The sequence below is a fragment of the Ischnura elegans genome, chromosome 2, assembly GCF_921293095.1.
Source record: "Ischnura elegans chromosome 2, ioIscEleg1.1, whole genome shotgun sequence".
Classification (NCBI taxonomy): Eukaryota; Metazoa; Arthropoda; class Insecta; order Odonata; family Coenagrionidae; genus Ischnura; species Ischnura elegans.
In genome coordinates this window covers 5,360,303-5,384,296 of record NC_060247.1, presented here as the reverse complement: position 1 = coordinate 5,384,296, position 23,994 = coordinate 5,360,303, and the positions used below count along the sequence as shown (strand labels likewise).

Here is a 23,994-nt window from a genome sequence, read left to right as displayed (position 1 = left end):
CGGAATTTAATTTCAACCACCTCTTTTCATAACATTGAGTAAAGAGGCATTATATTTTAGTGGTGGGGGGGAAAACTATTCTTTGCCCCCCTGACAAAACTCCAAGTTCCGGCTCTAGATCAGAAGCACAGACCGTCAAGAGAATAAAAAAAGGTTTCAAAAGCTGGTTTGGAAGAGGATGCCGACGATCTAATGGACGCATAAAATACGAAGCGAATAATTATGCATCGGAGTAGTAGCAGAAAGAACCTTATGGATAACTATTGAGCAAAGAACCGAGTGGATTGGTGGCACCACTAGGACAAAGGACAACACTAGAGGAATACAGATACAGCAGAAAAGACGCCATCTAGAGAATTGCGGGTCCGAAGAAGGAATTTATGAGCGGGAAAGATATGATGAGAGGATAGTGATGTGAAATTCCAAAGAGAAGGCTACAAAAGAGTGTGATCTGGAGTGTACGGTGCGGACAATGAGGAAGGAGGACGAGAGAAGACTGGAGGCGATCGAGATGTGGGTGTGGCGAAGAATGGAGGAGGTGAAGTGGACGGAGAGGAGGAGGAACGACGAAGTGCAGGAAATGGCGGGTGAGGAGTGGCAGCTTATAGATAAGGAGAAAGAATGTATGGATGGAGCGAGTACTTAAGAGGGGAGGGGGTGTTGAAAACGACGTTAGAAGGTAGAATGTTGGATAAGCAATGGAGGGGAGGAAGAGAAACAGAATTTTAGATGGAATGAAAGGGCTTTGAATGGAAGAGGAAGTGCATGCTGGGAGCGGCGGCGGGTGTGATCGGCAGGATGCTCCATGGAAACCGACCTTGGCCCTCGGAGTACTTTGTTGATAGTAAATTAAATTCAATTTAACATTCATTCTAGCCCAAAATACGTCTGTGGAAGGTTGCCTACCGTACAGGATAGGCATTTTGCCGCTCTTGACCAATCGGGATCGAGTCAATGATGCATGAATGACGCTCTCTAACATAAACAGTTGTTGCAGGCAACCAATCATCAATCCAACGTTCTTCCTTAGACATTTCCTCATGCATTCTTGGTATGCGCTTTGTTCCCTTTAGCCTCTGACCTCACGCTTATTCTTATCGCCTTCGACTCCGGCAGAAAAGAACATTAGCAATTCTCGTCATTCAGTTGCGGCCAGTGCAAAATTACCGAAGGACATAAAATGTGTTCGTCGCGCTCAAAACTTGTGTTTCTCTTTCTTTTCTTCGTTTGCGTGACCTCTTCGGCTTCTGATCCTAGTTCAGAAGGTAAGCGAGTAAATTTTCAGCTGGTAAATTTGTTAGCTATAAAGTAAAGTGTGTCACGTCGCACTGGTGTTACAAATGCATACGAGTTAGACGTATTTGTATGATTATCTTTTACTCTCGCCGTCGCGCAAAGGACTGATGTATAAAAATGTTGGTCAAAATGTTTTTTTACTCTTATTTTAAAAAATACGATGTCAGTTTTTGCTAATAAAATGAGCATTGAAAGCAAAAGTGATGGAATTTTATTTCTAAGTCTTTTTTTAAACCTTGGCATGTTAGTCATTTTCAATAAAATGATATAAAGAAATTCCCTATTTTAATAAGATGACGGCTAGAGTTCCGTTTTGTTGTAAAATGTCTAATTTTAAAGAATTCCATACTAAAAACGAACATTTTTAGAATCCGTTCTTGTGAAAAGTTTTATTACATGGGCAGTATTGTCTACTTTTCATTAAACAATTGAGGTGTGCTATTTTTCACGTATTTTTAACGCAGTGAACAAGAAAACTTTATATTCTCGGAATTTCTCAGAAAAAATTACGATATCACTTTTAAAAAATAAGTATCAAAATTGATTCTCAAAAAAAAATCCCGTTCCATAGTGTCACCCTACAAATCGCATGTGCGAGGGGGTCCAACCGCCAGACGCAGTGATTAGATGGAGAAATTTGTTCAGACTTAGTTTAATTGGAGGATAATTCGCGATAAGTAAGATGAGATTACAGTTTTCTACATATTTACACATTCCATGCAAGTCTTGTTGTTTCAATGTTTCAATGTGCACATTACGATTTTATTCACAAGATAAATACACATTACGGACTCATCAATGCGCCAGCGAGCCAGAAGTTTGTCTCGGGAAGCGGGCGGCTTTAAAGAAATACTCTCTAATTTTCAAATAATAAATTTGTAAATCACTGCTTGATAAAGCTATTAAGTGGAGTGAGTCACGTCGCAGCGGTGTCACTAATTCATACGAGTTAGAAGTTAGAATCTCCGATATATTATTTTTTTTAATACTCACCGGACTATTTCTTCGATTAAATGTGTTGATATTCATGTTCTTTAGTCTAAAAAAATAATTGGAAAGATTTTGTCTTTCAACTTACAAAAATTTGGTAGATGTGATTATTGACCAGCTTTTTTATTTCAGCCCACCGTGCGTCGCATTGATATGATTTTACAATTTAATGAAAGAAAAATATTTTGATAAAATCTCAGATTAGTATTGTAATACAGAAATGTAAACGAAATCTAGACAAAGTTTTCAAAGGAATGTTTTCTTAAGAATTTACTCTAGTTTCAAGGAAAATTAACTGTCATTTATATCTGCTAAACTACCTTATAGGTGGGTAAATGAAAAATGGGCGAATCTCAGTGACAACTGTCATGTATCGAAACTGAAGGTAGGAGAATCAAGAGAATCTGTCAGGTCACTGTAAAAGTTTCTATGAGGTGCGCGTCTTTTAAGAACAGGAGATCTCATCGTTATGAATTATGAATGAACGTGGTCCCTTTGGCTAATGAGAGAGCAGAACTAAACCCATGCTACTTGCCTACCCACCCTACCTTTCTTCAATGAAGACCCCAAAATGATCATAGCTTCTATGGCTGCTTTTACGCCAAACAATGAACAGGGTTTCATGAGAACCCCCCAAGTAGTAGAGGAGGGTCTATTTGGAATTACCCAGCTGTCAGTCTTAAGCCCAGGGGCGGTTTGGGGTGATTGGGGGCCCTCCTTGCCAGGGGCTCTCCTTACCGGGGGTCCTCCCCCCCCCCCCGGAAAATTTAGGGAATGGCATGCCCGGCAATGGATTTTGATGCTATTATGGCTATTCAATAATTAATGTAATAGAGTTAATGGAAAATGGAAATTTCGCAACAAAACTACTATGAAAAGTGAGATTTTCTCAGCTCATAAAATTTTAAAATGTATAATGGTTTCATTATCCACTACGTGAATTTGCTCTTTGAGACTACACTGCAATCTAAAAGCAATCTCTTAAATAACCTGTTCGAATGACCCTCTAAAAAAAGCATCAGGTACTTTTTTATCTTCCAACACCATTATTTATTTTTTATTTAATCTTTTAACAGTATATTGTAAATAAAGAAACAGGCGAAAACGTAGAATTATATAATTGCAAAAAACCTTAGGTTCAAGTCATCTGAGTATTTATTTCTTACACCTTTCACATACGCTTCGAGATGGACGCGAGCATTGTGGGGGCTCCGTAAGGCCCTTGGGGCCCTCGACTATTGCCGATCAGCCGCCAGACCACCCCTGCTTAATAAATTTTCGCAAAGCCGACCAAAGAGGGAGCAAAGAAAGAGAGGGCCAAGATATTGTCGTTGAAGACCAATGCTGCCGCTCAAGTAATTCAGAATTTATTCACTCCGTCAAAGGGGGAAGCAATGAAAGGATAACGTCTTGATTTTTCTCCAGACGATTTGGTTCTCTTATGCAGATGGTAGGGACAACTGGAATAGGGTTCTTTGTTATGTAGAAGTTACATACCCGCAGTAGGTACCCAAGTGCAGCAGAGATAGAATCGGTAGAAGTGGAATAGGTCTGCTGTTTCTCATAGGCTGTTGCTCAGGTGGAGGAGTGTGCCAAAATATCTCATCTTATTATTGTATCTGTCGTGGCGATGGTTCGGCGGCGCCGCGCTTTTACAGCGAGCAGCTTTTCTGCATTCGCGCGTGTGCAAATACCTTCGCGATTTACGGAAAGCGACCTTTTTCAAATGTTTCGAACCTTTTTTTGATCACGAATTTAACCATGAATTTTAAGAATTTTTTTGGGTTTTTTCTCATCACCCGCCCCCTTACGCAACAATGCATAATTTCCGCTTACTCCAACACACGACACGAAATTTTTTTCTTCCTATGTTGCCTACATATAGGTAACGTATCTACTCGCCGGAAAAGCCGTTGAGCCGCAATGCGTCTGGTCCCAATCATTTCGGATTATTTTTCTTCTACTGTACAAAATAACTACATCAGGGACCATTATTTTCCCATAAATTTGAAAACCTAAACAAGTGTCTACTTCGTCATTTTATGGAACGAATGATATGATAATTACTCTATTATTCTCCATTGTAATTGTTTGTTTCACCTTTATTTCAGAGAGCGATTGCAGTAAATATATTTCCTCAGGCTTTAATTATGGCCACTTCTTCGGAGTTATTGACTTGACAGATGATGACTATGGCAGAGAAATTACGCTTAAATTCCGAGTGAAAACACCCAGTGATGCTCACATCAAATTCAGTGAAAAAACCTTTCCAAAAAAAGATGAACCTGCATATGAGGTAGTAAGAGCTGTGTTGTTAAGCATGTCGATATTATTTAATTTAACCCTTCTATATTTAAAGAGTACAGTTGTCAAATTCAGATTTAATTTCAGGGTTAGATCAAAAGGCATTTTAGCCACAATGGGTTTTCAAATAAAGTTATACTTGTGATTTTGTAATCATAGATATTATTAATACAGGGATTTTTTCTCATTAATTCATTTCTCTGTATTGCCTGTGTGTATTTACCATTTTTGTTATCAGAGCAGGTGGTGCCATATCATTTCCATCACTCATGCAAAACTTTTTCTGGACAGCAAAATTCAGAATATCATCCAAATCTGCTGCTACTGACATAAATTCACATCAGTTGAAATTAATTTGACCAAATCTATGTTAAATGGCTCCCTTTGCTGCATTAGATGACCACATTCAATACAATTTACCTGCCGCTAATGACAAACTGATATTGACCCTTTTACAGTCAAAGGTGTCACAAGCAAATCATTGGATTTTTTATTGGATTGGACATTATATTAAATATGTCTTTACAATAAGCAGAAATGCATTCAAAATGCATTTTAACCAAATTTGTGATTTTTCTATGTGATTCATTCATTATTAATATATCTATTATCATTTATTTATCCTTAATGACCTCCTGTTATAACACTTTCTTACCATTAGTTTTAATCATAAGTATTTGCGATCTAATGAAGAATCATCTCATAATAAAGGAGGGTGAAGAATGCTTAAGGAAAGTGATAATTGCAACCTTAGAATTTGATAATCAGTCATAGATTTGATTATACAGAATAATTCACATAATGAAGCTTGTTATGTTGTTGATATTGATTCTACACAATGAGCTCCTTACTAATGACAAATACTTAAACCATAGGGTGAAGAGTCATTAAGGAAGGTGAGAATTGTGATAAGATACAGATAAATAATGAAGGATAAATGTTTGCCCATGATGGCTCTGCCTTTTCTGAAGAAACTCATAGATTTTGGCAATGAAGCAACTGGTTTTGTAAACAGCAGTAATCGCAAGTGTTGATAATCTAGCTAAATAAAATACATAAAAGACTAAAATGTAAAAATTCCGGAGAGGAAAAGTCTTTTGCCTTGGAATCATCATGTTAGGACTTAGCACCAGGTGTTCCAACACTTGAACTAGCGATGCATCATCTTCTTTGTTAGCTTCAGAGGAGAAGACGGTTCACGCGGCCGCATTTTAGGTACAATACAGGATGTTTGAGAGCACACAGCACCACACTTCCTGAAGGCTGAATGAAATGTGCCTGAAGTGAGCGCTATGAACTCTATGGGTAGTACTCTTTTTCCCAACTGTTGGCGGCTGGGAGGTAGAGAGGCAGCTGCCAATCAGAAGGGGGGCCCCTTCCACCTCACCATTCCCCTGCATCCTCCTTCCTTTTCCCCTCCATACGGCCAACCAGCGTTGCCAGCCCATGGAAATATAACTGTACGTGAGGTGGTACAAGTGCAATCTCCACACATTAAGTTTGGCAACACTGCGAGCTAGAAAGCAATGCTCACTGCATGAAAGTCAAAGGGAAACTGCACTTTCCTGCAAACTTTTCCCTGCCACTCTTCCTTGATTGGCTAGAAGATTGGGTGGGCCTCAAGCACGTTCAAGGTCACCCACCATCAGTTCAAAAAAAAGGGTATAGCGCTTTCACCTAGACATTATTCAAGGAATAAGTGAGGACTAGAGCAGCTAGCGAAACAGTGGAAATAACAACGGCCAGATTTCAACCGAAAATCAACATGAAGAAAACAAATCCATGGGGAGGTGACTAAGGCAAATATCAAACTAGGGAAACAGAAGCTAGATGAGATGAAATAGTTAGAGTTTAGCTACCTAGGAGGCCAAATAACCAGCGATTGGTGAAATGAGTACGAAATAATCCGTGGGATATGTAATTCAGGCAAAGAAGGCATTCTAATAAAAGAATACTTTACTCATAGCTGAGATTAAAAGCACTGAAGTAAAGACACAATTCATCAGATGCAATTTAATGGAGCATGTTACTGCAAAGGTTCAAAGCTTGGACTTTGACGGCAGCAGAGAAGTCAAGAATGGATGCATTAGAAATGTGGTGCTGCAGAAGAATGATGAAGATAAAATGGATCGACCAAGTGAGTAAAGATGAAGTGCTTGGAAGAGTGGGGGAAAAGAGAAGTCTTCTGAAAACCTCAATGAGACAGCTTAGTTGATCACATTATAATACAAGATGGCTTGATGAAAACAATCGTTGATGGACAGGTGGAAGGGATGAAAGGCAAGGGACGGCCCCGAATGAGTTACATTGCAAAGGTTAAAAATAAAGGGTGTAAAACAGATGAAAGACATCTCTATGAAAAGGCTAGAAGATAGGAGAGTAGAATTAAGAGCTGCATCAAACCACTCTCATGATTGTTGGCTTACAATGATTGAAGAATATAAACTGGGCCAACTTGCTCCATCCCAATACATACTTTGGAAAATGCATGATTTTATTCTCAATGCACCAACAGATGCATACTGTGTAACATTAAATAATACAAGAATCCTCATACTGAGAGCTTCAACCGGCACCACTGACCACCAGTTGACACTGATGAATACCAACTCATCAAATAAAATGCTCAAATTCACTCCAGAATGAATTATTGTATGCCTCACCAGGCATGGAACAAGGGTGGGGTACACGTGCCCCGGGCAGTAGATTTCCAGGGGCAGCAAACAACCGACCACCTTAATTAAATGGTGAACCAACTGTGGCCCAACAGTCCGCCCTATAAAATCCTCCTCCTTTATTTTGTCCCCTTCAATTCTTTCCAATCCTCCCCCAAATAATTGTCCTTTACTTTACAACTAGTAAGTTGAATAGTAAATCACATCTTTAATACTTTCAAGTGAGAGCTTTGATGAACTTTTCAAGTGAGAGCCAATTTTGTTTTTAATCTGCGAGTGAGAATGTTATAGGGATATAATAATTTAGCAATAATCTATTTTCCCATCCATCTATCTGAAATTAAGTCTTGGATGTAATTTTGGGTTGGAATAAATAACTTCATATAACTTTACTTGTTAGAAAAGTGTTTTTATAATCAAAAGAAATATATGTTTTCAATACACAAAATCATTCAGCATCCATTTATAATGTCATACTTTAATACTGTAGGTATGTATACTATGTACTTATATTTTATTATATCTCCTTTTTAATAGATTTGATTTGAAAATTAGTTTGATCATGAAAATTAGTACCATAGCCTTGATAATATTTTTTTTTCCATTTAGTTGTTCGATATTTTTTCTAAAAATAATACATCACTAAAAACTACTGCTTAGGTGGTCATCGGTGCTGGAGGAAACACATTCTCCTTTATTCGCCGTGGGGAAACAGATTCATCCAAAATTAGACTTGAAACAGAAGGCTTCTTGTCAGCTAACGAGACACGAGGATTTTGGATAAGGATCAGTGAAGATGGAAGTATTAATGTGGGAAAAGAAGATGATGAGAATCCTTTCATGTCTTGGGAAGATGACGATCCTCTGCACATAAACTATTTCTCATTCTCAAGCTGGAAAAATGTTACTGCCGAGTGGTTTTACCACTGTGAAGAAATAGAAGGTATGCAAGAGTAATCATAGATGAAATAGTATTTTTCCAAGGAAATTCGCTTGTGCTTTTATGCATGTACTTTCAATGCATTCGGCCTAAAATACAAAAATGCACATCCAGGATATGTGTGGTAAGGATACTGGAGTAAGCAAAGCAAATACATATGTGCTTAACTTACACAATATTTACACCATCTATCCTCTTGACATTGAGCCATAAATTAGGCTGGGTTAAATTTGTTAAATACATATTTCAAAATTTCAATTACCAACCGGGTATTTGTAAATCCCTGAGGAATCAAATGATCCAGCCAGACCAGGGGTCGGCAACCTTTTGAGACAGACGAACCAAAATTCATGCAACATTTTGACAGTGCTTTAGTTTGATGACTGGCAATGTATTTATTAAATGGATGCTTTATCCTCTCATTTTTCTACATTCATGGTTTTTACCCTGTTTACAGTATTTTCTGAGTCGTGAAAATAAAACAATATAATTTTTTTGCCAATGAAACTGGAAGACTGCAATTTGAGATCAAAAGAGCCACTAGTGGGGGTGCGAGCCGCACATACTCCAGCTGGACAGGCTGCCATACGCAAGTGAACATCAATAAACATGTCGCAAAGAATGCATAACAACTTCTCCCCCTTTTAGTTATGCTCAAACAAAAAAAATCAACATAATATACATGACTCATTACTTTTAATTAACAGTAAATCTGTTTCACCTCTAAATCATTATAACCCTTTCGAGGCGGGGGAGTTCTCGCCTTAGTATGACTGCTGTGCTGAGCCCCGAGAGATTCTTCCGTCCCCTCCGTACGGAGAATTTCTGCAGAATATTCGTTAAGAAGGGTGTCGCGGTTAATCACACACTCTCAGCACCCTTAACCTTTTGTCAACCCTTCCTAGCAGGGACTCCATAGTATCTCAGACTCCGAGGGTAGTTGGGTTCCCTCCTTTCGGGGTTTATCACCCTAACAGCAGCATTGGTTTGTAATATATCATGCTTTGTTTATATGAATTAGCTATATGGATAATTGATGCATGAACGTAAATTGCATACTTTGAATTTAATTTCTCATTTTATTCTGAGAATTGTCAAATTTTGAACGAAGCTCTACCATCAATATTAACACATTCAGTGCAGCAACAATTTCCATGTTGACATTTTTACTGAAATCGAGATATAAGGTTAATATTTATCCTAGAATTTCACTTAAAAATTGTAAACACTGCTCAAAAGACAATTTATTTCTTAGTTCATATTTTTTGAGAAAGGAACAAATATTTATTTCTCAAAAGACCGGATAAACAATTGCATGACCCTTACCGCTTTGAGGGGGAGTATAAGACGAGGGGTACAGGTACCTGCTCCTGGATTTTGAGGGTAAAGCCTAAGCCCCGCAGTGTCCCAAAAATAAGACATTGCACACCCATGACCATCATAAAACGGGGAGAGCTAGGAAACTTATATATTCGCTATTCGTTCACCTGTGTAGGAAAATCTCCGACGAATATTTTGTCCTTTTGTCTCCCAGGTCAAGAAACGTCAAGATGCATGTTTACATCTTTAGTCGGGAAAAGATTAAATCAATTCATTTACTCTATTCCTCCCCCTTTTACACAGGTTGCTAATTCCAGATTTAAACCACCAGAAAGTCACGATTACAATGCATAATCCTCCATGTGGCTTGACACTTTCCTTATCCAAGAGGAAACCCTCACATTGCCCTGTCTTAATTGCCTTTGCTGGCATTGGCCCATCCCTGGCCTGTGTCCCACACAGCAGATGTTTGGTCAGAGTGATCTTGGGGTGTTTCCCATGGAGTGGATGGAGCAAGAGGCATCTACAACTCCAGTAATTGGAGAACCCCTGGAGGCAGTACAGAAGTTGTATCACCTGTCATCACCCTCCAGGACAATTGTAGAATCTCTAGGCTTGTGTGCTGCTCAATGAATCAGTTGATCCGCATGATGCCTCTTGTAACCTTCATCCTCAGCTTCTATTTCGGCATTCCAAGGCCCCATTATCAACAATCTTCTGCCAAGGACCCATCTACATGGTTTTAGAGAAATATACGTATCAAGAAGCCAAATGGCTTCATCGAAATAAATCTCCCTAAGAATTTTTGGATTGCGTAATTTGATCACATTTCTTAACATATAATCACCCGGAATGGTGAACAAAATTGCCTTTTTTATCTCCTCAACCACTATGCGATTGGCAATAAAATAATAATGCAATGCAATTGCACCCGATGCCACAGGATTTATTATCTTTGTACTTCACAATACATGAGAAATAACGGTCATGAGCCAGGGCTGTATCCTGCAAACCACAGAGTTCATTAGCAGCTGTCCTGAACTGCCACTTACTCCTGCTGGACAGGCTGCTATACACAAGTGAAGAAATGAACATCAAACAAAAACATTTACAAACCCTTTAGCTGAGAAGAATGTAATTGCAATGCACTTGACGTAGATTTTTTAATTTTCCATGTAAAAGGGAGCAGCCATAACCCAAAGTTCATCATAAAAAACACTGGAAGTAAAAATGTTTCTATCCATTGACTATATATTTGCATATCTCCTTCATAAGAAAGAAAAAACTAGATTTCTCCTATGCAATAATATTCCCATAGCTTACTGCTAAATGCCCACATAGCACAAAATATCTACTAGATGTCTAGAAAATACCTTTAAAGTCTTGGATATTTTAAATATCTATACTAGAGTCTGGAAAATATCTTCATTGCCTTGGGTATTATAAAAATCTACTAGATGTTTAGCATGTATCTTTTTGAGTGGAGACTCTTTTTGTATATGTCCAGTGAAATCAAAATTGATCGGTAACTATGAACTGTCTCAGCTTAGTTACCATCTATAAACAAATCCAATTCAATGGAATGAAGGTATGTCAAAATCCTGGTCTCTGCTTTTTATGATTGATTTACAACTATTTTTACACTATCATAACAAATACTGCCGTAACCTTTTAAGTATCACATTTATTAACTCATTGATATAAATATCATTCATTCATAATCCTGATGAAGGTTTTAAATACGTTGGCAAAAGCTTGCATTAAAAATTCTTCAAGACCCTTTATGCATTGCAAGACGCTGAACTAACATTCATTAAAATGTTGCAGACTCCTAAGAGAATTCTAAAAGGAAATTGTAAGCTACTTAGGTAACTTCAAATTTGTAATCGGAGGAGGAAGTCTCCATCCCCTATGAAAAAATTGTATAAACCTGTTTCAAAATTTTATACAATTTATACAATTACCATGGTAATTGTATAAATTGTATAAAATTTTGAAACAGGTTTATACAATTTTTTCATTGGGGATTAGAAAGAAGTGAATGCCAGAGAGGTTCCAATATTCAGGAAGAATCCCCAGAAGTCACCCTACCATCATCTCCTGCTCCACCAGTAGACTGTCAGTTGAAAATAAACTCTTGATATACCGAAAAGTATTATATTTTACTCATTTACCCTGAATTTTCCCAATGGACCCAATTTGAATATAAATATCTAGAACATGTCTTCTCAAAAATATCTTGTAGACATCAGAAAAGCAGATATTCAGATATCTACAAAATATCTAGAAGATGTATAGAAGATATTACAAGATATTTTCTCGACATTACAGCTGAAGATGTTCTAGATATTTTGTGCTATGTGGGTAGATCCCACATAGCACAAAATATCTTGTAGATGTCCAGAAAATATCTAGAATGTCTTCAGCTAATGACTAGAAAATATCTTGTAATATCTTTTAGATATTTTGTAGATATTTGAACGTCCGCTTTTCCGATATCTACAAGATATATTTGAGAAGATATTTTCTAGAGATTCATATTCAAATTGAATCCATTGGGAAAATTCAGGGTAAATGATTTGCCAATGATCCCAGCCAATATAGGAGGATTTATGGGGGGCAAAAGGGCACGTGTGTGTCCCCCCCCCCCCCAGAATGGTTTATAATTAGGCAAGAATTTCAATACAGTTAATCATTATTATCGTCATCAATAATAATTCAAATTAAATAATTTCTCTTGGGGAGGGAAATTATATGAACAAACGGAAGGGGCATCCATGGGTTCTCCTTTATCACCTGTCGTCGCAGATCTTTATATGGAAGAATTTGAACGAAAAGCCCTGGTTTCCTTATGAAGCCGAAACTCTTCGTGAGATATGTTGACGACACCTTCGTCATATGGCCTCATGGGACAGATAAACTGAAAAGATTCCTTGAACATCTTAATAGCCAAAATAATTCCATCCAGTTCACTATGGAAATGGAAGAAAATAACCAACTCCCCATTTTGGACGTTCTCGTCAAGAAGAAATCAGATGGCACATTCGGACATTCAGTCTATTGTAAGGAAAAGCATACTGATCGCTATTTGAATGCCAAATCACACCATCATCCCAGGCAAAAAGCATCAGTTATTAAAACTCTATATCATAGGGCATATTCCATATCGGACACAGATTCGCTCGCTAGAGAGAAACAACACCTCCTTACCACGCTCCAAGAAAATGGCTACGATCGGGTACTGATTCAAAAAATCGCGCGTAGGGAAGAAGAGAAAAGAGATGTGGCCTTGGACATTGCAAAGGAAGACCAGCAAAAGGCAAAGGCACATGCTCTCTTGCCATACGTGGCTGGAACGTCGGAAAGAATTGCTAGAGTTCTTGCCAAACATGACGTTCTGATGCAATTTATAAGTTTGAAGAAGACCTCTGACCTCCTCCAGAGTGAAAAAGATCGTCATCCATCAGATATCTATGAAGGAGTGTATGAAGTAACGTGTTCCTGTGGTTTATCATACATCGGGCAAACATCTAGATCCCTCAAATGCAGAATAAATGAACATCTTAAGGCAACCGAAAAGAAAAATTTTCGTCTTTCTGCGGTTGCAGAGCATGCATGGTCGGAACCTGGGCACGTCATACTTTTCAAGGAATCGAAAATCATCGCCAGGGAAAATAAATATTTCCCTAGGCTGATAAGGGAGGCGATTGAAATAGCGAGTCACCCAAAGAACTTCAATAGGGAAGACGGCTATCCTTTACCCTCATCTTTCAAATGGCTTTTCCAACAATGGAATTAAAAATCAACATCCGCCTGACTAGCTATAAATAAATGAGGATCACAGATCTGCAAATCATTTGGACCCCAAGACGGGAGCTGGAACGCGCCCGAAACTGTCGTCCGCAAAACATGAATCAACGCGGAAAAAACAGGAAAACCATCACCAATCATTATTATCGTTTTACTTTGTGTATTACAGAGCCTCAATCAGTGGAATAGCGAGTGGGTGGGTCTGGGGGGTCCGGTTCCCCCCCAAATTCCCCCGCCCCAAATTTCAAATTTATTTTCTTTAATAAGGCAATACATAAATGTGTTTTTATGTTTTGGGGGGTTGGGGGGTCCGGACCCACTGGACCCCCCCCGAAATATAAAAATTGATGATTTTTTCAATTTTACTTTTATGAGGCAAAGTGAATGTATTTTTATATTTTGGATTTCGGGGGGGGAGGGGGTCGAAGGGGGTCCGGACTCCCCCCCCCCCCCAACGAAATATAATAATTGATGATTTTTTATTTTTTTATGAAACAAAGTAAATTGTTTTTAATTTTTCAGGGGGAGTCCGGACTCCTGGACCCCCCCAATTTTAAAAATTAATATTTTTTTCTTTTATGAAGCAAAGTAAACATGTTTTAATATTTCATGGGGGATAGGGGAGGTCCGAACTCCCTGGTCCCCACTGTGCAACTCAAGAATATTCTAGGCATGATAAAGTAGGATATATTATTTTAAGTATCCAAGATGTTGAAGATATTTTCTAGACATCTAGAAGGTATTTAAGATATCCAAGACATTGAAGATATTTTCTAGATATCTAGAAGATATTTTGTGCTATGCGGGATATTGGCATGGTGGCTGAAACAACATGAAAATTTTCCAGAATTGTAAAAACTTAAGAAGACCCACTCCCTTCCTACTGCTGGTGTATTTCTTCCATTTATATGTCCTGAACTCTCTTGCTTCCATTAATGATATGCTGTGAAGTGCCAAACACCAGCACTTCACAGAACAAATCTTTTAAGCATTAGGAGTAAAAAATCGAACACAGAAAATCTTCAAAAGCCTAGTGGATTTAATAATGGCTGAATAAATCTAGCAAAAAATTACTTGACGGATATATACTATATGTTGCTTATTCCCAAGGAATTTTTCTGGATCTCTCAGTAATCCGTTGAATATATTCTATTCAAATTTTTTTTACAAGATAAATACATAATTATTAACTATGCAACTCATGTTGCATCACAAACATATTTACATTAATTATTTCATTATCAATGACACTAATGGCATGTATTTTGTATTTATTAAAGGAGAGAAAGGTGGAGGAGGAGAAAGGAGAGAGGAACCCTATAAGGACCTAATTGCTTTCTTTGACACACAATTAGTACTGTCATTTGAAAGACTGTATCAGCCACCGACACCTGATACCTCAAACTTCACAAACATCTCAACTCATCTCTCTTGCAGCCATATCCATTTAGTAAGACTTTTTTCATACGAAAGCATTCATATATATGATCTTTGAGACCATCCACTTATTATTTAAGTCTTGAAAAAATACGTCTTATCTCGAAAATATCAGAGGAAGTCCCACCACCTCATTATAGCTTTGTGGACTATAAGAGTACATTATCTGAATCCAAGAAATCCTTCCCGAGTATGTAGTACACGGATTGTTACCAATGTCACTGAAATTTTTTATATTTTGGCAGAATAATTTCACATACCTAACTTTTATTGGGTGGATAGGCTCAAAAAGTATTTTCATTGGCTCAAAGGTTCCCACTGTGCACTGCTGACCCCAAAGTCAAAATATTTACAGAATCCTATTCGCTAGCATTATATACTAATGGATGCAAGCATGCAAATATAGTTAGCATTTTCTGGCAGTCATAAATGGCCAAGGGAATTTTTAGTTATATATGTTTTTATGCCTTTAGTACATGTAATTGTTACATCAGGATAATTTGACAACTTGGAAATTTCATATTTTCAGGATGACAGAGGGTCAATATTGAATGTAAACGGAATACTGTCACTCGTATGTATATCTGAAAGTAAATTTATAAGTTTGATTGATTCTCATCAATGCTCACAAAGTCTCCATTTTTAACAGCTATTTTCTCATCAAAAAACATTCTTTACATATAGATTTGGGAAGATAAAAGAATCACATGGTCTCCAAAAGAGTTTCAAAATATAAAATACTTGGACGAGGATCACATTGGTACTTGGACACCAAATGTCATGCTTCAAAAGTAAGAAAGTAGTTGATTTTTTGATTGGTTTTCATATCTAACATATAAAATTCTCATGTACCATTTTTTGTGGACAAACTCCTCCGAAACGTTGTCGAGTTTGTCTACAAATTTTAGCAAATATCTTTGAAAAATACTTTCAGACTTCAGAGGAAAAAAAAGATATGCTCTTGAGTATTTTTTCCAATACAAAAAGAAATAAAATATGTACATACTGCACTTTATAGGTAGTTTCAACTGACAAATATAAATTCCTTTCAAATATGGTGTTTTGCGCGTAGAGAGTGAAACAGTACTAAATTGGCATTTCCGAATCAAATAAGTACACCTCAGTAGAATGCAAAATAACCTTTTCCATCACTTCATGCACAACAGGGTTGGAGCCTCGGGAATGGCCCCTCTACACTTCAAAAATCTCAACCTTTATGTGGAAAACATCACCACTTGTAACCAGTGGGGTAACTAGAATGTGCTTTGGGGGAGTACGAGATGGCCTGGGGTGGCGACTACCCCCTTGGGGGGTTCAGGAAAATTTTTTTAAAATGACATGCCAGGAAATACATAGTACATATTACATCATTTTGGCACGAAAAAAATTCACTTTTAGCAGATGCAGTTACTATGAGTGAAAACTGGACAATGGTTTTGAATAATTTTTTATTTCTCTCAGGCTTTGGAGGGGATCTATCCCTCTCATCCTCCCCCCCCCCCCCACAGTTACGCCACTGCTAGTAACTTTGAGTACACATAATACATGAAGCATGCAAGTTTGATATATCTAATATATAAAATTCTCATGTCATGTTTTTTGCATACAAACTCCTCCGAAACGGCTGGATCGATTCCTATGAAAGGGTTTAGCTGGTTAAGATGGTGAAAAGTGCCCCCTCATGTTTTGAAAAATAAAAATATACACTTAAAGTGCATCAAATATTATGTGTTTCCTCAAAGTTTCAGGCCTTAACAATGGAAATGAACCCCAAAAAAAATTGAAACACCATTTTTCGTTTTTTAGTCATACCTATCTCCAGTTTTTATTTTTATAAAATCTTTTCTTGATTTTAAAATGTATGTACTTTAACGTTCTACCATCCTGATTTTCTTCAAAAAAATTTTACTGAGAACTAAACTTTTGCATAAGTTAAAAATTTTCAAAATAAAATTAAAAATTTTAGGAAACAATAGACACGATGTAAAAAATACATGTTGTAACCCCTATATCAAAGTATAAACAGAATGTTTTTCAGATTTTTAAAATATGTGGAACACAATCAAAAACACGAATAACTGCTTTGCGCCATTTGCATCTATGTATTCCAGGAGGATATTTGAGAGAGCATGAGATTGTTGGTCAGTTTGTATTATTATTGATTAAGGCTACAGATTAGCATAAATAACCCCTATCATACTTATATTAATGATAATTATTGGTTGTAACCATACTGCTAAGGTTTAAGTTTGTCTTGAAGCTTCGAGAAATAGAATGTCTGCAGTAAATGTTTTTCTTTCGTCTCTCCTGACTTTAATTACCCTATTTACCCTTTAGTTATCGCCAGCATTTGAACCAATTTCCTAATTACTTTGTGTATATTAAAGAAGTGGTGATAATTAGTACATCGCCTTTTCGAATATGCTTAAAAGCCATTTTACATGCAGAAAAAAATTGTGCAGGTTAGCATTGAAAATATTTGTCACACACCTAAGCAGCCGCAGTGTCAGCCTTGCCCGCGCAGAGGATACGCCCGGCTCGCGGGTGCTGCGACGAACATACCTAAGCGGCCTAGGAAACATGAAAATGTTGTCAAGAGCAACAAACTGAGGAACCAAATGGCGTGTGCTCATGAGCAACTCTTAGAAAAAAATGGGAAACCATGGAATCGGGAAGCAATTATGCATGCGTTTTTCGTTCTTTTATTAACAGCTGGTCACGGCAAATCAAATTATTGCGATTATGAATCACTATCAGAGAATTCATATGGACCACCAATTTTAACAAATACATAATAGATCTAAATATATACATTTTGTTTTCGAATAATACTTTGATGACAATAAAAACCTGCAGAGAGTGGGTTTTTCTTACATAACTTTTTTTCATAGACTACATCTGCGACAATAATAAAATATTTTGACACATTCGCATTTGCATAGCCCAGTTTCATCAATGCAACCCTTGAGAAAGTTGATACTTGCTTGGCATAAACCGCCTTCCGGGCGGACTCGACAGGATGCGTTTGGCCGCCACCGCGCCACTGTACTAACATATTTATTAACGAATACAATTATAATTTTCTTATGCTTTTTTCTAATAGACCTCCTTAAAATAACATTTGTGGCTAAACATATTGCTTCATGGGCAGTATAAGTAGTAAATTTTACAGGCTAAAGGTTACCAGAAAACAAGAGGGTCTGGGGCACAAATAAATCTGAATGAGGTTAAGCATTTCATGCTATATAATTCAAAGACAGAGACAGAATGATTTTTATATAATTTTACTCAGGTGTTTCCACTTATACATAAAGTAAAAAATGTTGTGGAGAACTCGAATTGCCTGGACTTCAAGGACTGAAGAATGATTTGATATCATTCCTGAAACCCTACTACCCTACTCTGGAAGTGTGCTGTACTGTGTGCAAAAATCTTGGATCCTTGCTTTAAAGCTACACCTTTTCACACCCCTGATGCTATTGAAGCCGTAAAGGTGAAAATTATCAAAGAAATTCAGTTTCCGATTTCTAAATTTCCATCTTTTTTCGTGGCAATGTATTTCTGACATACAGTGTATGATTACTATTTCACTGTTGTGAATTCAATATCATTTTTTGAAAATCTCATGGGGTCAAAAATGGAGAAAAATGCATATAAAATACAGGAAAGGGTGGTACATAACAAAGGAAAAGATGCCTACATGGCAAATAGTATGAAAATTAATGAATATTTTTTTAATACTATTACAGTTCAGCTGATAGTGGAACAAAAAGTCTTGAAAAGATGAAATTTGACAGAATTGAGAGAGAAAAGATGAGATTGAGATTTTATTTCAATGGAACAAGGCACTGGAGATATCCGGTCCAATATCGTGCATTTTGTAAAGGAACAGACTACCATCATTGGCCGAAAGACAGCCATGTCTGTGAACTTCAGTTGGGATTACGACTCCCTCACAAATCCATAAAATTGGTTCCTTGTGAGAGTGGTATTCAAGTAAGTGTGTTTAATGATAAAATAATTCTTGGAGTATAGATCAAGCAAGTGTGTTTGTGATGCCGATAAAAAGCTTAGCTTTCTGACAGCTTGGTATCTGCCATTATACATTATTCATGCATTAACTACTATGTATCGACTCAATTCCAATGTAGTTTCAAGAATCAACCACTTTCTCTGGATGGAGTGTTACAAAAATGAACGCAACAGAAAAATGGGTCTCTTCTCCTACGAATGTTGGTGAAAAACTGGATGGTTTAAAACTCCCAAAGTATAGTCATATTGTCATTCAGTTAACATTGACTCACTCATACAATACTTACTCCTTAGTTCTGACGACAAGCCTAGCAGGTGAGTAGGGATTGATGCTTACTGCTGATTTCAGGAGATTACAGCTTTAACCTATTGAATCAAATTTTTCAGCTATATCCATACTGTTGTTATCATCATTCTGGGCTTCGCCTCTGGGCTCAGTGAAAATAAGCCTACAATGCATTTCAATTGTAATGACAACTCTATGCCTACTCTTCTGTTGGAAAATGATTCCATCTCAGAATAGCCAAAGCCTTCCCATTATCTGTAAGTACAACTTGGTTTTAATTTATTTAATTAGCTCCTCCTGTAAAGAAATAAATTCTTCCTGCGCTGTAACACATAATATATGTTAGTGTTCATCACCAAACATTCTTGCTCCTTGTTTTCAGTGTCAGTATTCATTACGATCATGCATATGGAGTGGGTGGCAATCCTCTCCACTGTGATAACCACAAGTTCTGTTTTCTCTGGCCTTGTAAGAGTGCATCCATCAGTTACTAGTTTCTTAAAACATAAAAATCTGGCTTTATTCTTCTGTCTTCCAAAAGAAAGCAGCAAGGTAATTACCTAAGACTAGTTTTAAAAAATTGATACTGTAGTACACATTTATTTTTTGCTGAAGATAAAAACCACATCTTTCTTTTTTAAATTGTTTTTCTCTTATAAGTTTGTGCTAATGGTTTTATCTTATCAAGCTAATTCATACAATACAAGGCTAAAAGCCTCCAAGAAAAACTGACGCTAAACTTATTAAAAAGATGTGAAGAATACATGTCTAAATAATCAATTTTTTGTCTTGTCTCCTGAGGTCCTACATTTTCCAGAGTTACTGTATGGATTTTTCTCTAGTAGCCAAAAAAAAAGTCAGAACCAATAGTCAATCAATCTTTTACAGAACTGTTTCCCTTATTCTTTTTCTGTTTTATCTTTTATCTCCATATTCTCTTATCTCAAATTCTGTCCTGCATATCATATTAATTACCCTTTTACAATTCTTCTATACTCTCTGTTCCTTTAACTGTGGCTAAGTTCAACGCTTTTGGCAATTGAATGCCATTTACAGTCAACAATGCCAACGAGCTTTTTACTCAATGAATATGTAACAAGAACTAGTTCACAATTGTTTTTCATGACTTCTTATTATTCTAATTTCATTTAAATTTATAGGTATCTGCAAGTCGCAAACAACTAGATGGCCAAAGTGCAATCAGCAAAGAAGATATTCAAGGCCATCTATTCACATCGACTGAAAGTGACGATGAGTGGCATTGGACCCTTTCATCGGCTTTTATTGATAGAATCTTCTTTTGGGTCTACACTGGATTGTTTTCATACTTAATTCCCAAATGTATGAATAGCTGTTAAAATCGTAAGATATGCTTTCAGCAGAGCCAATTATCTGTCTCTCTCTCTTTACTGTTCATTGGATACCCCACCACACACTTCCTCCAAACCCTCCCCCACTCGTACCTTTCTTATCGTCTTCCCTTCCTCCATGCGCCGCTGCAAAACAACGTAATTCATCAACAATTAAAATGGTGCAAGAGATGCAGAGAGATTATGATTATCTGCTTGGGCTTTCCTTGTTTAGATGAGTTCAACAAAGCAGTATTGTAATTATGTAATATGTAGAACGTAATATGCTTTGAGGCATAAAGAGGATTTGCCAATCAAGCCAATTAAATTCTATGAAGAATTATTATTTCAATGATGATGACGTCGTACGTTGAAACCATGGTCGTGTAAATGTGTGAATAAATATTTCACGTGAGAGCACAAAGTTTCCCCTTTTTCATTCTCCATTATGAATTGCTTTCACAAAGTTATGCCTCAAACCATCAATGTTATTTAAATGTTTCAAAAATCTTGCAAGGTGTTATAATGTCGCCGTGACATTAAGGAATAAATAATAAGTACTTATTTGTTGGCCGAAGTTTATTACACATACGCACATCTTACAGCAAAGTCTGAGCCTGGTGGTTGGGAGGAGGATCTCCGGGTCTTGCGAGGGCGCAGACCGGGAAGGAATAGTGGAAGGTGCGGGTCTTGGGAGGACGCAGACCCAGGGAGAGGTATGGCAAGAAGGGGTGCCTTGTCCTTAGGGTACCCCATATTTATATCAATACCGGGGTCCAAAAGACAAATTGATAGCAAGAGAGTGACAGGAGTTCCGTTACTGCACTCCACCCACCCCTCGCGACAATGAACAGATTTAGCAAACTGATGTCAAATTATACAGACATATAATATCACTAAAAATAAGGTTTTGTATTCATGTATTGTGCACAAGAAGTCTTTTATGCATGTATTGAAATGCTGGGACAAGTTAATAATGAATGACAATGGATTAAGTCGATTTACCAGTTATACTTCTGAATGAAACTGTATTAATCATCAATAAAGCATATGCATACATATATGAATTCAAATCTCTAACCCAAATTATATTCCAAGCCCAAGTGATCCTCAAGTATAAAGCCTATGGTAAACGCAAATGCTTTTCACACACCAAGCACCATGTATACAGAAGTAAAAATCCAGTGGCGTAGCCAGGGAGGGGTCTGGGGGTCCGGAGCCCCCCAAAATATTTAGATGCATAAAAAAATTAATTAAGCATGGATCGGCGGAAAGTCTACAGATAATAAATTATCATATCATTGTTAAAAGAGGTTTACGGTTTAAGTATATGTGTGTCACTGCGATGCAGGCTGCTAGCAGGTAGCAGAGTACCCTGCTAGCAGGTAGTGCTTTGCTAAAATAAGGATTAATAATACCTTATCAAACAAAGGAAACTTTACGACCATAGGCAGTTTTAATAGGTGATTATTGAGAGGTTTTTCCCTGAGCTCCGTGCCTCATGAATGCATACACTGATCCACTTGCCGAGGATACATCTCGATCTCTGGCAAGCAAAGCATTCAAGGTCATGAGTGGTCTAGATCATAAAGCAACAGGGCAAACGTACAGCCAAACAAATCCCTTGGCTCACAGTTTCTGTAATTTAAAACTGGTGCGTTTTTGACCTATGCATCATGCCTAACTTTGGTTCCCATTGGCGTCAGTTATCCAGGGTTCAAATTCAGCGACACAAATTTTCTTCAAAGACCGAGAAGATTGGAAAGAAGAATTTTGGCTATAAGTGTAGAGACGTGGAATGTGGGGGGAGGGAAGTTAGAAAATATCAAAAGGGAAATGGATAAAGGGAGGATAGATATCTTAGGGTTATGCGAGGTGAGGTGGAGGGATGGGGGGAACTATTGGAGTGATGGGTATAGGGTTATATATAGTGTTGGGGAGGAAAGCCAACGAGGGGTATCTTTAATATTAAATGAGAGGATGGGTAAGCGTGTGGTAGGCATAGACCAGGTAAGCGATAGGATGATGGTGGTAGGAATTGAGGCATGGCCCACAAACCTTGTGGTGATCCAAGTTTACATGCCCACTAGCAATCATAGGGAGGAAGAAGTAGATGAGGTGTATGAACAGCTGGAGAAAATAATTAGAGAAACCCCGGAAAAGAAAATTCTAGGAGTGATGGGGGACTGGAATGCCTCAGTTGGGGAGGGGAGGGGTGGACACGAAATAGGAAATTTTGGACTAGGAATGCAGAACGACAGGGGAGAGAGAGCAGCAGAATTTTTCAGGAGAAACAAATAATTCATCATAAACACAAGGTTCAATCATCAAAAAGGGCAAAGGTACACATGGAAAAGTCCAGGGGATGTGGGGAAATATCAGATAGACTACATATGGTAAGACAAAGGTTTAGGAATAGTGTGAAAAACTCTCGCAGCTTCTCTGGAGTGTATGCGGATTCAGACCACAACCTAGTGAGCATGAAATGTATCATAAGATTCAAAAGACTTGTGAAAGTTAGGAAGATGAGGAAATGGAATGTAGGCGCTCTTAAGGAGATTATGAGGAGGGAGTATCAGGAACTAGTGGACATTAATATATGGGAGATTGGAAGTACACAGACTGTAGAGGAAGGGTGGGATAGTATCAAAATGGGAATGGGCAAAGCGGTGGAGAAGTCGATTGGGTACGTTAACGTCAGAAGGATAAAGAATCCTTGGGTTACGAAGGCGATTGTAAAAGAAATGGAGGAGAGAAGGAAGTGGAAGAACATGGACAGAGATCAGGGCAAAAGAAAGTAGAGGGAACTTAGTAATCAATTACGACATGAAAATAAGAGGGCAAGGGAAGCTTGATGGAAAAGGCAGTGTGAGGAAATGGAAAATTTTCAGAAGGAAGGAGGGGTTGGCACATTGTATGCCAAAGTTAGTCGCTATCGGGCAGCAAAAGAGGACAAGCCATGTCTAAAATTAAGGCTGGAAGGATGATAACGGAGCGAGAAGAGGTGCAGAGGAGATGGAGGGAATACGTGGAGGATCTATATGACGGAAGGAACAGGCCGGAGAGATTGAGTTTAGAGGAGGAAAGTGCAGTGGAGGAGGATAATCTTGGACCGGGGATATTAGATTCGGAAATAGAGAGAGCACTTCGGGATATGAAGGCTAGGAAAGCAGTAGGCATGGGCATTATCCCGTCTGAGCTTCTGAAGAATCTAGGGAAGGATAGTAAGAAAAGGTTTTCCGAACTAGTACGCAGGATCTATGAGGAGGGATATTGGCCGGAGGATTTCGTGAAGGTTTTAATTCCGCTACCGAAAAAGAAAAAACTGTGGAATGCGGAGATTACAGGACTATTAGCCTACTATAGCACATGGTGAAAGTGGTACTGAGGATATTGAACAGACGAATGGAGGCGAGGGCAATCGAGTATTTAGGCAAAGACAGTGGCGTAGCCAGGAATTTCGTTCGGGAGGGGTCCAAAACTAGGGGGTGGGGGGAAATTTTTGAAACAAGGTAATGGGTTTTTAACTAATTTTAACACTTTTCATAATGAAAA

General features: G+C 37.8%; 1 protein-coding gene and 1 long non-coding RNA gene across 2 annotated transcripts; one reads left to right on the top strand and one right to left on the bottom strand.

Moving 5' to 3' along the window:
* The first annotated feature begins 1,082 nt into the window (after positions 1–1,082).
* LOC124153343 (neuronal acetylcholine receptor subunit alpha-5-like) lies at positions 1,083–21,506 on the top strand. The gene is made up of 11 exons (XM_046526449.1): positions 1,083–1,265; positions 4,398–4,582; positions 7,926–8,208; positions 14,616–14,785; positions 15,302–15,346; positions 15,457–15,563; positions 18,522–18,768; positions 18,924–19,119; positions 19,192–19,347; positions 19,473–19,642; positions 20,251–21,506. Exons 1-11 carry the CDS (start codon positions 1,181–1,183, stop codon positions 20,446–20,448), a joined length of 1,842 nt encoding a protein of 613 aa, XP_046382405.1. The 5' UTR covers positions 1,083–1,180; the 3' UTR covers positions 20,449–21,506.
* LOC124153344 lies at positions 9,517–11,416 on the bottom strand. The gene is made up of 3 exons (XR_006863629.1): positions 10,899–11,416; positions 10,642–10,743; positions 9,517–10,530 (listed from the first exon to the last, which is right to left on the bottom strand). It is a non-coding gene; the product is annotated as an uncharacterized LOC124153344 (long non-coding RNA).
* Positions 21,507–23,994: the final 2,488 nt, after the last annotated feature.

Coding starts and splice junctions, on each gene's coding strand:
- LOC124153343 (XM_046526449.1), top strand. CDS start 1,181: ATGTGTTCGTCGCGCTCAAAACTTGTGTTTCTCTTTCTTTTCTTCGTT. Junction 15,564..18,521: donor CCAAATGTCATGCTTCAAAA/GTAAGAAAGTAG, acceptor ATACTATTACAG/TTCAGCTGATAGTGGAACAA. Junction 19,348..19,472: donor CCAAAGCCTTCCCATTATCT/GTAAGTACAACT, acceptor CCTTGTTTTCAG/TGTCAGTATTCATTACGATC.